The 18643-nt window shown below is 41.1% G+C and overlaps 1 protein-coding gene across 1 annotated transcript in view; it reads right to left on the bottom strand.

Annotated features, from left to right (window-relative positions):
• The window catches only part of Grid1 (glutamate ionotropic receptor delta type subunit 1), a 749173-nt gene that overhangs the window by 272698 nt on the left and 457832 nt on the right, over positions 1–18643 (bottom strand). Inside the window, exon 5 of the mRNA XM_048339184.1 lies at positions 16685–16738. Within this exon, the coding sequence (XP_048195141.1) occupies positions 16685–16738 (54 nt within the window). The remainder of the gene's footprint in view (positions 1–16684; positions 16739–18643) is intronic.

Here is an 18643-nt window from a genome sequence, read left to right on the forward strand (position 1 = left end):
ATTGACACATTCTATTGGTTTCTCCCTCCCTTCCCTCCCCCCCTCCTGAGTGAGTGTATGTGTGTGCCAGTGTGTGTGTGTGTGTGTGTGTGTGTGTGTGTGTGTGTGTGTGTGTGTGTGCCAGTACTGGGGCTTGAACTCAGGGTCTTTCACTCACTCTTGGCTTTTTCCCTCAAGGCTGCACTCTACCACTTGAGCCACTGATCTACATCTAGCTTTTTGCTAGGTAATTGGAAATTAACCAAATTTTCACAGATTTTTATGCTTGGGGCTAGCTTCAATTTGTGATCTTCAGATTACAGCCTCCTTTGTATCTAGTTACAGATGAGAGCCACCAATACCCAGCATCCATGTCCATCTTAAACCTCTATTATTCAGCAGATTTTGGTGAGTTTCCTTATACCATCTTCATGGTATCACAGTGCATTTTAATGTTATTCACCCCACACCATTCCATTCACTTACCCTGTCCCCAAACAGCCCCACTGTCACAATTATATTTTCTCTTCCTATGTACACACACACATATGCACGCACACACACACACACACACACACACACACACACCTCATAGTTATTCCGTAGATGTGCATTGAATGAGCCATGGCTTGTCAAGAGCCATGTCATGGTAGAGAGACAGGTCAATTAAGAAAAATCAAAGGACCTCTGACAAAAGTCAGCCTGGATTCTCTGGTTTGTTGAAAGAAGAGAAAACCAGGAAACACACTGATAGGTGTTGCAAGGAAAGGTTGAAGTACTTTCAGCTGAGCTTTAACTGATGTCTAGAAGTTTGAAAGGTCAAGATAGGGGAGAATTACAATCCCAGCAAACCCAGAATATAGTTATAAAAGACACAGCTCAAATTCATCCAGGTGCCTAGTCAAACCATGCTCCCAGCTCATGTGCTCTAACCAAAAATCACTGCCTGAAATCTTTGTGTTTTCTCCATTCAGATGCTGAGTCAATCTGTCCTAGTGGACATTAGGTATTTGTTAATAGGAAAATCTGTCTTTTACGAATGCTTGCTACCTGCTTGAACCTGTACTTGGCTACTTCCTGTACATCAGTTCATTTAAACTCTAAGACTCTAATAGAAAAAGTGCATCCCCAAAGTTGTGACCTAGACCCCAACAACACTTTAGTCATGTTCCCCAAATGACCTATCTGTGCAGCCTCAAGTTCCCTCTCCATGGGCTCCAGAAAGGCTAATGTTTACTATAGCACAGCAATGACCTCATGCATCTGTCACCATAAATGTTGTCTCAGAGGGTTCCTTTGGTGGAGAAAGAAAAATAGCCCCTATTCTGATTAAGGAGTGGAAATGTGTTTCCAGTAAATAGTTGATTTCCTTCTGGTTCGCCTTGTGTAACCCTATTAGCTGGTTTTGATGAGATTATTTCATCTCTTCTGCAAGGATTTCCAAACAAGTTGCCAGTATGCAAACTAGTCTATCTGGACTCCTCCACCTCAGGCTGCTCCTTTTCAGACTCCTCTTCAAGTCTCACCTCCTTTCTCTGGCTTGCCACTCATCTCTAATGATCTCATACAGTTGTGTCATATTAAAATCTCCTATGTGCTGCTAGCTCCTGAATTCCAATACCAGCATCACCTTCCTCTGACACCCCCAAGCCCATATGTCACATGTTTTTGCAGCATCTTACACATGGCTGTCCAATATGAACATGTTCAAGCCAGGCATGGAAGGCTCATCCCTGAAATCCTTTCTACTCAGGAGGCTGAGACTTGAGGATCACAGTTCAGCCAGCCAAGGTGGGAATGTCATGAATCTATTCTCCAGAAGAAAGTCAGAAGTGGAGTTATGGCCCAAGTAGTAGAGTACTAGCCTGGAGCATAAAAGCTCAGAGAGAGCCCAGAGGCATTGAGTTCATGCCCCAGGACAAGCATATTCACACACATACACACACACACACACACACACACACACACACACAGAGGCATGCATGCATACACACACACACACACACCACCACCACCACCACCACCACCACCACCAAAATCAATATCTTCAAACCAAGCCCCACATCTTCTCTTTCCAACACACACTATAGTCCACTTGTCTCAGAAATAATTTCTCCTTCTGGCTCCTCAAGTTGAAAACAAAAACTGAAAACCCTACATAAACAAAATCTCTATAATTATCCTTCATTTCTTTCTTTCTCTCATAACCCATATATGATCCAAATAATCTCATTTGCTGCCACAAATCCAGACTCCAACTACTCTCAGCACTTCCTCCTATTGGCACAGCCCCAATCACATCCTCTTTCTGCCAAAATAACCATAATAACCTGCTAATCATTGTCCTGCTTTCCCCATCCCGACTCTCCTCAATCTTCTTAAAAACAGACCTCTTTTTTTTTTGCAGCACTGGGATTTGAACTCAGAGCCTCACACTTACCAAGGACTACCACTTGAACCATATTCCCCAACACTGGTGAGTATTTTGTTTTTCCCTTTGCTTTAGTTTATTTTCTTTTTTTGTTGTTAATTGTTATTGTCAAACTGAGGTACAGAGAGGTTACACTTTCATACATTAGGCATTGGATACATTTCTTGTACTGTTTGTTACCTCCTCCCTCATTCCCCCTCCCCCCTCCCCCTTTCCCTTTCCCCCCCATGAGTTGTTCAGTTCATTTATACCAAACAGTTTTGCAAGTATTGCTTTTGTAGTCGTTTGTCTTTTTTTACCCTGTGTCTCTGGGAATATGGCCTAGTGGCAAGATTGCTTGCCTCGTATACATGAAGCTCTGGGTTCAATTCCCCAGCCCCACATATATAGAAAAGGCCAGAAGTGGCGCTGTGGCTCAAGTGGCAGAGTGCTAGCCTTGACCAAAAAGAAGCCAGGGACAGTGCTCAGGGCCTGAGTTCAAGCCCCAAGACTGGCAAAAAACAAAATTATAGTTTATTTTCTTATATGGAGTCTCTTGCTTTTGGCAGGCCAGCCTTAGGCTGAAATTCTGCTGCTACTTCCACCTTCCAAGTAGCTGAGATTATATGTAAGTACTGCCACACCCAGCCTTCCTGAAGACTCTTAAGTCAATGCTCTAGTATACAAACCATGTCTTCTTACAATGTTTTCCTAAATCTTTGTCCTACTTCCCATTCCTGCAGAATAACAGTCACACAAGTAGCCAAAATGACCTAAATGACCTCTTGCCAGGTGAGATAGGAGAATCACTTAGGAGTATTTGAAAAACAAAACCTAAGCAACATGAGAAGACTCTATATCTTAAAAGAAAAAGCACTGGGGCTTGAACTCAGGTCCTGGGCACTTTCCATGAGGATTTGGCTCACAGCAAACACTCCAGCACCTGAGCCACATCTCCGTTTAGAGCTTTTTGGTGGAGTTAATTGGAGTTAAGAGTCTGACAGTCCTGCACAAGCTGGCTTCAAACCATGATCTTCAGATCTCAGGATGATGTGTAGCTAGGATTACAGCTATGAACCATGAACACCCAAGCTAAAACTAGAGATTTTTGTGAACTAAAGAAAATAATCAATATGACATCAGAACTTGATCAAGATCGAAAGAAATACCTATTAGATTTGTCTTCCTTTGTTTGTTTATAATTACTTTAAAACCTAAGCAAAAATCATGAAACTATAATTTTGGGGTTTTTTAATACTAGACTGCAAGCAGTGATGGATAGTGACCTTTCAAGATAGGAAAACAAGTGTGTGCTGTGATTGAGTTGGCATAGCATCTTGAGTGAGTTCCCACATCGTGGTACAGACAGGGCAGAGAAAGCATGCTGGAGTCAGTGGTCTCAGGCCATGAAAGATATGGGCTGGAGAGACTGACCACCCAAAACAAACACAAATAACATTTGTGACAATAATTATATAAAGGCCAGGAAAGGAGAAATGAAAATACACGTGTCATGTCCATACTGTAAGTGTAATGATATAATGGTGGTTAGATACAGTCAGGATAAATGAAAGCCATATCTCAGACTCTCCTTGTGCCAGGGTTCTCAATCTTCAAATTCAACTAACCATACATAGAAAATTTTCAATTAAAAAAGGTATGATTGCTGAAGTGACCTATGTGATTGGACCTGCAATGGATACATCTATACTGAGCCCAGAAAGACTTTTACTTCTTTGTCATTAATCCCTAAATAAAACATTGTAACAAACATTCACAAAGCATTTAAGTTGTACAGGCTTGGACTATTTTACCTTGCTTTGCTTTATTGATCTTGGGGGGAGGTATGACAATTGTTACAAATCAAAGGTTTGGAGCAGCCCTGCATGTAGCCAGCCATTGGCAGCACATTTACAACAACACAGTCATCTTTAACAATGATTACAATGTTTCCAGTGTTCACATTAGTATTCTTTTGGGTAAAGGGATGTGTGAACTGTGATCTTTAACCTTAGTGTTGTCATTGTTTTGGCACACCAGGAAGGCAAATTTAGCCAGATGTTGGTGGCTCATGCCTATAATCCTAGCTACTCTAGAAGCTGCTATCTGAAGACCAAAGTTCAAAACCAGCCCTGGACAGAAAACTCTGTGAGACTTTAATCTCCTGTTAACTAACAAAAAGATGTAGTTCAAATGTTAGAGTGCTAGCCTTGAACAAAAAGGCCAAGCAAGAGTGTGAGGCCCTGAGCAACGGCATGCACACATGCCAATGGTATGCACATATGCGCACGCGCATGCACACACACACACACACACAGAGAATATTTTAGCATATTCTTGCTCATTAACCGTACACCTGATCCCCCCAAAGCCATGATGGAGATCACACAGAAATGATTTTGCTTCCATGCCTACCAACATAACATCCATTCTATGGTCCATGGATTAAGGCATCATCTCAGCTTCCAAGTATCACTAAAGGCTGTGCTAACACCAGACAAGATGTATTTCAGAGAGCAGAAAGTTACCAAGGATAAAGGAAGTCACTCCATACTGATAAAGGGCCAATTAATCAAGAAAAATTCTACACATTTATATCTATGTATGAAAGCTTCAAAATATATTAAGCAGCAACTGATCAAACTGAAAAATGAAATAAATAAACACAATTAAAGTTGAATATTTTAGTAGCTCTCTCTCAATAACTGATAAAATAAAGACAAAAAAGTCATCAAGGATACTAAAGATATGCATAAAACTATCAACTCAGTCAGCCTAATTCACATTCATAGACAATTCAGGATAATCGTAGATTGCACATCCTTTTCAAGTGCTCAAGAAATATCTCCCAAGAAGGACAATATAACACATTGTACTGTCATCAGTCTCAGTATATTTTTAAATATTCAAGTAATAGAAACTATGTTTGCTCACCACAGTAGAATTAAAATAGACATTTACAACCCAAAGATCATTAAAAAAAAATCCCCAAATCTTTTTAAGCTAAATAACATGCTTATAAACAGTCCATGGGTCAACAAAGAAATAAAAAAAGCAATATAGAAAGCATTTTGAATTAAATAATGGACTACAACACATCAAAATGTATGGGATGGCACTAAGACACTTAAAGGAAACTGTAGCTCTAAAAGAGTTTTTAAGTCAATAACTATCCATTTCTCCATAAGGAACTAGAAGAAGAATAAATTAAGGCTAATGAAAGCAAGAAAAGAAAACACTAAAGAGAAAGGTGGAGTCAATACAAATGAAAATAGGAAAAACTATTAAGAATAAGGTCAGGTATGGTAGTATGTATCTATAATGTCTGCTACATGGAAGTTGTAAGCAAGACTTGGGCAACAAACACAAGACTCTAGTTGAAAAATAACTAAAACAACAGGGGGTGAGATCATAGCTCGAGTGATACAGCACAATACTAGCAAGTGTTCAAATCCCAATACAGCCAGGACAAAGGAAGAGATAACAAGAAAAGAGACATGAATACCAAGCATGAGAGTCACTGTCTTTTGCTCCATCCATCCAATATTAAAAGGATGATGAGGGAATATTATGAACTTTACACGTACATATTTTACAATTTAGAAAAAAAGGGAAATTTCTTGGACACATAACCAACACTAACTCAGAAGACATAGGTATCCCATGTCTACTGAACATATTAATTTGTAGTTAAAGCTTTCCAAACACACACACACACATACACATACACACACACACACACACACACACACACACACACACACACACACACACACCCTCCAGGCCCAGATGACTATTTTTGAATCCAAAGACAGAAAAATTAGCAACAATAAGTGTTATATCATTGTCGTAATTATTTTCAACATGCCATGTGAAACCTTACCCTGGTTTTTTTTTTCTCTCATCTTCCCTTCCTATGGTTTTACCCCTTGCTATCACTGTATCTCATCTTAGTACCCTGGATACTGTATATATGTGTATTAGAACTAGGGAAGGGAAAGGGAATACCAAAATTGAGAGACAAAGGATAAAAAGACAAACAATTCCAAAAGCAATACTTACAAAACCATTTGATGTAAATGAACTGTACAACTCATGGTGGGGAGAGGGAAAGAGGGGAAGAGAGGTGGGGGGAATGAGGGAGGAGGTAACAAGTTGAACAAGAAATGTACTCACTGCCTTACATATGAAACTGTAACCCCTCTGTAATTCACTGTGACGATAAAGGAAAAAAAATTTAAAAATTAGCAATAATTCTACACAAACTCTTCTAAGATTGAACACTTAGCTACTAATTTTTACATTATTACGTATTTTTCTGTTTTGAGCTAGCACTGGGGTTATCGAAAGGTAAAAGGGAAAAGAAAAAGCCAATATCCCTTATGAACACAGGGAAAGAATTCAAATCAAAAGTTCTCAACTCAAGTGTGACAGAATATACCCAAGGTAAGATATCATTACTAACAAGCATCCACTCAGAGATGCCTGGGTTTCCTTAATGTTAGAAAGTAAATCAATGCAATATAAACAAAAGGAAAAGAGAAGGAAACACTATCGTCTCAATAGTTGCCAAAGGAGCATGATTTAAAAATAAAGTCAGCCAGGTGCTAGTGGCTTGCACATATAATTCTAGCTACTTAGGAGGCTGAGGATTGAGGATCACAGTTTGAAGCCAGCCTGGGAAGGAAAGTCCATTAGATTCTTATTTCCAATTAATCACCAAAAAGGCAGAAGTGGCGTTGTGGCTCCTGGTGCCAGTCTTAAGAAAGAAAAAAGGAACAGAGTCCAGGCTCTAGGTTCAAGCCGCAGAACCAGCAGAAAGAAAGCAAGAGAGAGAAGAGGAGGAAGGAAGGGAGGGAGAGAGGGAGGGAGGGAGGGTGGGAGAGAGGAAAGGAGGGAGTGAGGGAGGGAGGGAGGAGGGGAGGGAGAGAGAGGGAGGAGGGGAGGGAGGGAGGGAGGGAGAGGTAAGGAGGCAGAGAGAGAGGGGGAAAAGAGGCAGGGAAGGAGGGAGGAAAGTGAAATAGCTAAGGGACAAGAATGGGGCCATGTCATCCTGGAGTGGCTGGAACAGGATAGAGGTACCACGTTGGATGTGGATGGAGATCCCTGAGATCAGGAATGCTGTAAGCACTGCGTATGGAAAGGGCCATGTGTTATGAGAGGGCACATGAGAGCACACATGGCTTGCAAGCAGGCAGCTCAATGGAAAGGTTTACAATGGCCAATGTATGTGGCTGTCATTGGCATTTGTTTGGTATTGAGATGGGTTGAGAGCTTGCTGCCAATGTCTCCCCTTTCCTGAGAACCCATCTCTACCTGAGCCTTCAGTGACAAGAAGTTACTTAGAGCTTCACTTGCTGAACTCAGAGGTTAAGATATCCTTCTGTGCTACTTGATAAGCATCTTAAACAATTTGTGTCAAAGTCTGCGGTAGTTGCATATGTCTGAAACAATCTGTCTAAGAGCATTTGCTATCCAGCCACAAATACAGCACTTCAATTTCCCATCACAGTTAATTCTTTGGGAGGCTGCGTCATACAGAATGCACCACAAAAGAATTTCCTCCAGTAAAGATTGCATACCCATGTTCATGCTGCACTATTTACCATCACCAAGCTATGGAAACAGCCCAGATGCCCTTCCATGGGTGAATGGATCAAGAAAATGTGGTATATACATACAATGGAATTTTGTTCATCCATCAGGAAATGTCATATGTCATTTACAGAGATATGGATGGACATAGGGAAAAAATATATTGATTCCACATCTTGGCTATGGTAAACAATGCTACAATAAAGGTAGTTGTGCTATCCAAAAATTCATATGGAGCAATAGAAGACCTAGAATAGATAAAGCAATTCTAGGCAAAGAAAAAGTAATGCAGGCAATATCACAATTCCAGATTTCAAACTCTACTACAGAGCCATAATAACAAAAACAGCTTGGTATTGTCACAAAAAAGACTAAAAAAATAAATGGAACAGATTAGAAGACCCAGAAATAAAACCACATATTAACAGTCATCTAAAATTTGACAAAGGATCCAAAGACATACAATGGAAAAAAACATAGCCTTTTCAACTATTGGAGTTGGGAAAACTGGGCAGCCACATACAGAAAACTAAAAATGGATTCCTGCTTGTCACCAAGCATTAACATCAACTCAAAGTGGACTGAAGACCTCAACATCAGACATGAAACTATGAAACTACTGCAAGAAAGAGTAAAGAGGCATTAGAACTAATAGCCATAGGCAGGAACTTCCTGAATAGAGTCCCAGGGGGTACAACAGATAGGAGAGACACTCAACATTAAAATAAAAAGCTTCTGCACAGCTAAGAACATAGTTACTAAACTAGAAAGACAGCCAACCAATTGGGAAAAGATTTTACCAGCAATACATCAGACAAAAGCCTAATATCCAATATGTACAAGTTGTTTAAGAAACTAACCCTTCCCAAACTTCATACACCAATCACTAAATGGGCAAGGGAGCTACAAAGAGATAGATGTGTCAGAAGAAGAGATATGAATTGCAAAGAAACACACGAGGAAATGTTCATCATCCCTCGTCATATAGGAAATGCAAATAAAAACAACCCTGAGATACCATCTTACTCCAGTTAGATTGGCCAATATTTTGAATTCTGACAACAACCAATGCTGGCAGGCATATGGAGGAAAGGGAGCCCTACTACATTGCTGGTGGGAATGCAAACCAGTGGTTGTAACCACTATGGAAAGCAGTCTGGAGGTTCCTCAAAAAACTGAACATAGACCTTCCCTATGACCTAGCCATACCACTCCTGGGCATCTACCTTGAACATATGAGCCAGGATATGATAAAGATACCCACACATCTATGTTCATTGCCATACTATTTACAATAGCCAAGATGGAAACAACCCAGATGCCCACAATACATCAGTGGATCCAAAAAATGTGGGACCTATATACAATGGAATTTTATGCAGCCATTAGAAAGGATAAAATCATGTCATTTGCAGGGAAATGGATGGAACCAGAACAAATCATGTCAAGTGAAGTAAGCCAAGGTCAGAAAGACAAACAGTACATGTTCTCTCTGATATGCAGAAGTTATCTAAAATGCACTGAGATATGACAAATTATATAGAATTCTAGATATTCACATACAGTGAGACCAAAAGAGGATAGTCTTAGGAGGAAATCAACAAGATGTAATATCCAAGTGTCGCTCTTTCTCTTTCTCTCTCTCTCTACACACACACACACACACACACACACACACACACACACACACACACTGAAACAAACTCCAAAGATATGGAAATAAAAGTCCTTTTTCTTAATTTGTTTTTTTCATTTTCTGGTGACTCTGCATTCTTTACCTCATATATGGTATATATACATGCACATCTGAGGGAAGGTGGGGGGAGGGCACAGAAGCAGTGGAAAAGTACAGTCGTGGAGCCCCTTGGCTGCACTTGACATTGATGAAAGTGAGCTATGCAACTTGTGGATAGAGATGGGAGGGAATGGCAGAACAGCTGATACTAAGCAAAAGCAAGGGAATGTACTTATTACCTGACATATATCAAGGTAACCCCCCTGTATATCACCTCTAAAGCAACAATAAAGCAATAAAAAAAAACCACAGTTGTGCTGGTAGCTGAGGTTTGGCCTGGTTTGTGGTCCATTTGATAAATGCTCAGGAGTAAAATTGCTGGGTCATAGGGTAGCCCTATGTTTAGTTCTTTCTATACTGCTTTCCAGGATGGTTGAATAAGTTTACACTCTCACAAACAGTGTAATAGAGTTCCCTTTTGGCCAGATCCCCACCAGCAATTGTTATTGTTAGTTTTCCTGATAATGATCATAAGGAGAGTAAGGTAGAATCTCAATGTTGTTGTGATCTGTATTTGATTTAAGGCCAAAGATATTGAAGACTTCTTCATGTGTTTGTTAGCCATTCTTTTTTCTTTCTCTGAGAAGTGTCTCTCTTCAGGTCTTTAGCCCATTTATTGAATCAAGAAAATGTGATATATATGATTATTTATTTATATATCTATTTTATATGTTTTTACTTATATAAATATGTATTTATATATGAATATATATATATTTATATATATTTATTTATTTATTATATATTTATTTATTTATATATGAATATAAATACATATATATGAATATAAATATATATGAATTCTATTCATCCATCAGAAAGAATGATATTGTACTATTCGTTAGGAAATGGAAAGACTTGGAAAGTATTATATTAAGGGAAATAAGCCAGAACCAAAGTAACCTAGGCTGCATAGTTTCCCTCATCTGTGGTAACTAGAATGTGCCTATAAATCTAAACACCTAGAATGACCAAAATGAATAAATAAAACTGGGACATAATAAATTATATAGGACCCTAATCAGTAACATATGGAGACCAAAGGAGGCTATGCATAGGAGTAGTGGGCAAAGGCTCAATAGTTATGGACAGATGATCCTATAAAAGTATTCTATGGGAAGTGGTGCTGTGGCTCAAGTGGTAGAGTGCTAGGCTAGCCTTGATCACAAATAGACTCAGGGACAGCACCCAGGCCCTGAGTTCAAGCTCCACAACTGACCAAAACTCAATCAATAAATATAGTATTCTATGAAATGTACTCCAAAAAACAAAAAAAAAGGAAACAAAAGACATTCTTTAGTTTTAGTTGCTGTTTTTGTTCTCTTTTCCTTTTGTATTGTTACTTTGTCTGTATTTGGGAGAGTAAGGGAGGACATATAAAAGGTAGAACAGGATGAACAAATACAACAATGATGCCCAGTAGACACTATATAGAAAATGAACTGGTTATCTTACAGGTAGGGACAGAAGGGAAAGATTGAGAGAGAGCCACAGAAGGGAAAAATGGTTTAAAAAGCATTTTACTGATTGTACTTGATTCATGTAATTGTAACCCCTCTGTATATCAACTGCACAAAAACAATTTTAAAAATAAACAAAATAAAATTCTACCCCTTAACATTTTTTTAAATGTGTTAAGTGAAATAAGTCAGGTGTAGAGAGACCAAGGACTCATGTTTTCTCTCACATGTGGAAGTTAGATCTGTTATAATTATAGATGTAAACATATATGGGATCATATGCACATACACACACAGAGTAACTAAAATATGTTATACACTGGAGACTATTCTTATGGAATAACTTTTTTGAGTAACTAACTTTTTAGCAAAATGCATGACAGGAAGCTGAAGAACATGTTGTAGGAGGCTGAGGAGAGGAGGTCAAGAAGAGGGAGGCAGACAAATGGAAATAGGAAGTGTGGGAAAGCACTGTCATAATATTCAGTGTACAGACATGAGAATGGAAATGCGTCACTTGAGGGGATGGATAGGGTTGGGAGAGATGGGGGAGAATGTCGGAAAGGGTAACATCGATCAAGATACATTGTACTCATAAATAAACATAAGGAATTGAAACCCCTTTGTACAACTACTTAAGGATAATAAAAATAAATAATAATTAATAATAATAATAATAATAAATAATAAAAATTTAAGAATTTTCTGCAGAAAATTCCTCAGAGGAAAGTTCATTAGGTATATGTCATCTGAATAGACAAAGGGCCCTAAAGAGGAGGGAATTGTCCTGTGTTCACACTTGAGGTGACACTAGGGATGCCCAAGATCAGCCAGACAACCCGGAATGACCACTTCTATGGAAATGGAGCACTTTATCTCACCTGATAGACAGGCTCCAGAGCCCCTCTCTGGCCTCCCCCATGTCAACTGGTCTTCAACTGGCAGCTTCTCATGGAGCATTTGCCTCCATCTCTGAAGTTTTGCTTTTAATGGGGACCATTTTCTTTTCTCCAGGGCAGGCTGTGATGGGTTCCTTGATACATTTTACTCTGCTATGTATATAGACCAGCCTCCTCAAGCCCTTTGAGCAATCTACCCTTCACAAAGGGCACTAGAGACTAAGTAATGAGCCAGATCTTGTCATTTCCTCAAAGGACTCACTCAACTGATCCCCTTGTCTGTATGCGACATTTTCCTTCCCCTGAGTTCTTTTGAATCCCTCATCCTCCTCCAAAGTAACTCATAATGAAACTAATCAATGAGAATAGAGCTCACCATATGTGCTCCCCAGTGTCCCCCACACTGGGGTCCCGAACCTGCCTCTGAGGCCCAGGCTTAGCACTTCCAAGGCTTCCTTCTCCAAAGCAAACAAGACTGTAACATGCAACAGCAACCCTCACCAGTAAAAGAGTTAATAAGGGCTGGGAAAATGGCCAGAAGGGGTGCTGTGGCTCAGGTGGCAGAGTGCTAGCCTTGAGCTGGAAGAAGCCAGGGACAGGGCTCAGGCCCTGAGTCCAAGGCCCAGGACTGGCAAAAAAAAAAAAAAAAAAAAAAAAAAGAGTTAATAAAAGAATACAAACAAAACACCTGCCCTTCAGTGTTTACATTATATCTAGAAACATGTATGAAGCAAGTTAAATTCCAAGACAGAACTCGAGGACAAAGCTGCAAGGAATGACAGGAGCAAGAGACACAGCTGTGAATCAAAAAGAGAAATACAGTAGAAAGGGAGGATGCAAAAATCTCAGCTTGTTTTAGGGGCAAAGCTTCCTGCAGGGAGATGGAGACACTGCCAAATGAAGTGTGTGGTAAGTGAATCTCATAGATCATGCTGGAAGGTAAGCTACCATCATATGTCTGCCTCTCTATAAAGTGTTTTGCCTTATTTGATCCTTAGTCACTACATGTGACACTCAGAAAAAAATGCCTGAGACTATTTGTCTATGGCTCTATATTTAGATAGCTTTACATTTTTGCAGCACTTGAAATGATATGGCCCCACAAGAATGGCAGATCTTTGTTTTCTATGGGGCTATGCTGTAAGGAAACAGTGCTTTTCACTTTGTGCGTCATTTAGAGAACACTCTGTCATCAGGCAGAGGCTGCACTGGGGCATTAGGTCAAAGCTTCACAGTCTTAACCTTTGGATGACAGACTTCAAGAATGTCTGTTGGCGGGGATCAAAAGCTGGCTAAAAAGGGTCCCCCCTGTGGTGTATACCAGAGCCTCAGTGACTGGCTCGAATAGAATCCAACCATGGCAGGGTGCCAGTGGCTTACGCCTGTCAGCCTGCCACTCAGAAGGCTGAGATCTGAGGATCATGGAGCAAAACCAGTCTGGGCAGAAAAGCCCATGAGACTTTTATTTCCAATTAACAGCAAAATATGGCAGTATAGCTATGGATCAAGTGGTAGAGCACTAGCCTTGAGTACAAAAAACTAAGGGACAGTGCCTTGGCCCTGAATTCAAGTCCCAGTGGCAACACACACACACACACACACACACACACACACACACACACACAAGTCAATGAAGAGTATCAAAGCCATGTCTCTCAATGGTGTCATTGAGAGACAGACAATCTTCATGTAGAAACCCACACTGAATTTCTAGTGACTTAAGAAACTGTCACAAGTAGATCAATGTTCAAAGAAAGCCTGCAAAAGAAAGATATCAAGAACTCTCAAAGAATAAACTGGGCACTCTGACATATACCAGAGGCTGAAGTAGGATGACATTAATCCCAGTTAAGTCCCAGGAAAATCAAGAGACCCTATCTGAAAAACCAACCAAGACAAAAGTGCTTGGAACGTGGCTGCTAGCAAGTGCAAGACTCATGGTTTAATCCTCAGAATTGCTAAAAAATAAAATAAAATAAAATAAAAAGAAGCCCACGGGGACCTCTTAATAGCTTTATGACCTTGAGCATGTGATTTAACCTCTGGAACCTCAGTTTTCCTAGTTGCAAAGCATGCATGGCTGCTGATGAGGACTAAGGATGGTAGGCATATGCTAAGTATACCAGTAAGTACCTAATATGTAATAGATGATGCAGGAATGTCAGAAGCTGCCCTTCATCTCCCAAGAAAATGAGTCCTATGATGGAGAAGGGAACTGAGACAACGGGGTTCACGGAGGCCTCTCACTTTTGGAGGAGGACATACCTCCCCAGGAAACTTAGGTGGTGGCCACTTCCTGGCCAGCCTGGGAAGAGTTGTTCTGGGGTGAGTCTGTTCCACAGAAGATGTGACATCAAGAAGAGATAGGTGCACAGCTGCACTCCAATGACAGAAATGTCAGTGTGCCTGTGAGTGGACATCATTCCAGGGGCAGCCACACTGGGGTGTCTGAAGTCTAGCCACCGGCCCTGGAAAGGAGCAGGAGCTGGATAGGAATCCATAGGAGCTGTTGGCAGGAATCCAGAGGAAGACGAAGAAATCAGTTAGAAATATGAAACAATGAAGCATGGTTTTTTGAAGACTGGCCACAGAGAAGCGCTGGCTATTCAATGTGCAGGAGTCATCAGAAAAGAAAAGGCAGCACCAGACATCTGACTTCAGAGACACACAGAACGCTCTTTTCACTGGAACAAAGGACACTGGGCTTTGAAGAACCCATAGAGGAGCCAGCAAAGCTCAGAGAATCAAACCTTGCTGAGGATCAAGGAGGCTTCATGCAAGCTCCAAAGAGCAGGGAGGGGGCAGTCACCTCCCTTCACCTAATTATGAGCCCAAAGGTCCCATCATCCACACCTCCAGGGAAACGGATGGTTACTGCGCATGTGCCAATGTGGGACACTGTAGACACTAAATTCATGGAAGAAAATCATGAAAAGTGTGTATTGCCAGCCTGTACATTATTAACATTTGCATAGCCAAACCATTTCAGCCATATTAGTGTGGAGCTAAGGAAGATATATCCATCATAAAAGAAGAAATTACCCACCAGGTAAACTTGGAATCTTCCAGAATGAAGCCATTAGAAATGGATCTGTTAATTTACTTGCAGCTGAAGGCCACAGCCCTGATGGAAGTGGCACAGGAACACAGCCTCCAAGTGCCCTCCCAGGTGCCAGGACATGGGCTGCTCTTTTATGCTTCCTGGAAGGACATGTGTGCACAGGAAGTTTTGCCAGGAAGTAGAATGAGTGATGACAAGCCAACCTCTGTGAACACCTACAAGCTGGGAAGGCAGGGCCAGGCAGGGTGTCTCCCATTTTCCCTTTGTCAAAGTGGCATGACCAGCCATGCAGACACTTTCTACTTCTCCCCTTGGGTGTGGGGGGGGGGTATTGCAGTCCCTCCCTATACACACAGACACATTCACACACACACACACACACACACACACACAATTATACACTTGAAAGCATGTGATGCTGATACATATGCATGCAAATATGTTTGCACTTACACATTCACACATAAGTACTCATGGCACCTACAGCTCACAGACACAACTCACATACTCAAGACACACACACACAAACTCATACAAACACACGTGTACATACAAGACACACACTCACATCATACGAATTCACAGGCAAGGGCTGGGAATATGGCCTAGTGACAAGAGTGCTTGCCTCATATACAAGAAGCCCTGGGTTTGATTCCCCAGCACCACATATATAGAAAATGGCCAGAAGTGGCGCTATGGCTCAAGTGGCAGAATGCTAGCCTTGAGCAAAAAGAAGCTAGGGACAGTGCTCAGGCCCTGAGTCCAAGGCCCAGGACTGGCCAAAAATAAAACAAAATAAATAATCATAATAAAATAAGCATAGAAAACAAAACAAATTCACAGGCAACTCATGCACACACAACTCACATACATCTCCTTACACATGCCCAACTTCATTCACATGTACATATTCTCACAATGCTCACCTATACATATACATATTTACACAAATATGTGAATACTCATGTATGTACACACATACTCATCATGACCCACCTACACACAGTCATACATCTACTTATGAAGATTCACACACATACACATATGTATACCCTCACAGAGTACCAACACTTGCTCATACCCAGGAACACTTGTACACACCCTTCTCAGTCTGTACAAGGACGTTACATGCTATCCCCTCATTATTTCTTTGCCCTAACTTTTGTGTACCATTTCCTGACCTCCCAATCCTTGGCTTCTGACCATCTGCCTTCCTTTCCTCACCCCCTACTCTAATTCCTGATACTATTTCTTTAACCTTTGACTTTCTCATGGATACAGGCCCAGATTCTTTCCATGGCTCCCATGTTAGCAACTCTCCAACTTCTTGCCTTAATAGGGTGGAGCCTGAGGAATCAATCCAGCCCTTAAGTCATAATGAGACATGAATGAATTTCTCTGAGTTTTTCCAAGAAAAAGGGGAAGGGGTTCCCCCCACATCATGCCCCTCACCATTGGGCAGGGGACGGGGACAGGGGGTCTTACCTCATTCACAAAGACCCAGTGGCTGTCCTTGGATGCCAGGTTGGTCTCCACCGCCTACAGAGAGAAATAAGAATGAACATGAATGAAAGCAAGCCAGAAGCTGGCAGACACACTGGATGGTTGCTGAGACGAAGTTTAATAAACATAGTTCCGGGAGAAATTTTTCTTCACAAAACATGCCATTCCCATAAGAGGCCTTATCTCAACACAGACTTCAGATTTTCTGCAGTTCCAAGTTTTCCTGTACCAGCCTAGAGCAAGGTTAGAGTCTCTAGTTCCTGCAGGCTTTACAGGGCTGCCACATAGACACAGCCTCCTCTCTCTGAGAATGCAGGCAAACACCTTTCTGCAGGGACACATAGGGGTCATCACTGCCTGGAGCTATAGAACCAGGAAACTGGAACATTGGATTTGTAGCAGCTTGTCCAGCTGTGCTGAGTGACATCAGGTAAAGAGAACCTCACAGCTAGTGCCAGGAGCCTCCTCCAATTCTTTAGACTATAGGACTGGACTTGGTTTATTTTCTAGGCAATGTGGTCCAACCTCATCACTTTCTCTAACAGTGCTTTGTCCTATTTTTTAGAACATTTAACATCTTTGTATTTGAATGGTTATTGCTTTCTTTCCCTCTCTCCTTTACTTTCTTTCTTTCATTAATTTACTTACTTCATATAATTTACTTGTTTTTGTGTTGGCACTGGGGCTTGAACACAAGGCTTAGCTGCGATCCCTTAGCTTTTCCACTCATTGGTGGCACTCTACCACTTAAGCCACACTTCTACTTCTGACTTTTTGATAATTAATTGCAGATAAGAGTCTCATGGACTTTCCTGCCTGGCTGTCTTTAAACTACAATCTCGGATCTTAGCCTCCTGAGTAGCAAGGATTACAGACTTGAATCACCATCATTTGGCTCTTTATTTCTTTTTATCTGTCTTCTCTACCTTGTTGGGAGATTCCCTAAGGTCAAGGTTCACATCCTTGGCTATATCTGAGTTCCTGAACCTTACACCAATACCAACACATAGCAGGTATCCAGTTCTACATTATGGAATAAATGAATAAAAGGGAAGGTCAAAGCAAGTAGGACCTGCTTTATATAGTTTATATTCTTTATATAGTTTCTTGTATGTGATTATGCATTTGTTTTTCCATCCTTAAAAAGTCAGTAGAAACAAAAGTACATTGGAAGAATTAGAAGGGACTGATGGTTTTCAATCATGGCTCATAAGAAGACCTTGAGCGAGGTACCATGTCTCAAGCCTATAATCCTAGATGCTTGTGAGGCAGAGATGGGGGTACCATGGTTTGATGCCAGACTAGGCATAAATTTCTCAAGACTCCATCTCAACCAGTGGCTGAATGTGGTGTTATATGCCTATTATCCCACCTATGGGTGGGTGGGGGTGGGGGGGTCACAATTGCTGGGTACTGTGGTGTGGGCCTCTCATTCCTAGCAAAACAGGGACAGACAGGTTAGAGGATCACAGTTCAAGCCAGACTGGACATAATGTAAGACCCTGTCTCTTAAATAACCAATGCAAAAATGGGCTAGAAGTATGGCTCAAGTGATGAGAGAGTGCCTATCTATCAGATGAAGGGAAGGGAAGGGAAGGGAAGGGAAGGGAAGGGAAGGGAAGGGAAGGGAAGGGAAGGGAAGGGAAGGGAAGGGAAGGGAAGGGAAGGGAAGGGAAGGGAAGGGAAGGGAAGGGAAGGGAAGGGAAGGGGAAATGTGAGACCCTGAGTTCAATCCTGCCAAAAACAAAAGTTGTTTTTTTTAATGAACTTGGTTAGTTTCTCTTGCTTGGCAGTAGCTCTACCACTCAAGCCATACCACTAGTCCATTTTTGCTTTTAGATATTTTTCAAGTAAGGTTTTGGGGTTTTGCCCAGGCCTGGTCTCAGATCACAATCCTCCTTCTGAGGGCTCCTACATAGATGGGATCATAGGCATGTGCCT

The sequence above is a fragment of the Perognathus longimembris genome, chromosome 2, assembly GCF_023159225.1.
Source record: "Perognathus longimembris pacificus isolate PPM17 chromosome 2, ASM2315922v1, whole genome shotgun sequence".
NCBI lineage: Eukaryota > Metazoa > Chordata > Mammalia > Rodentia > Heteromyidae > Perognathus > Perognathus longimembris.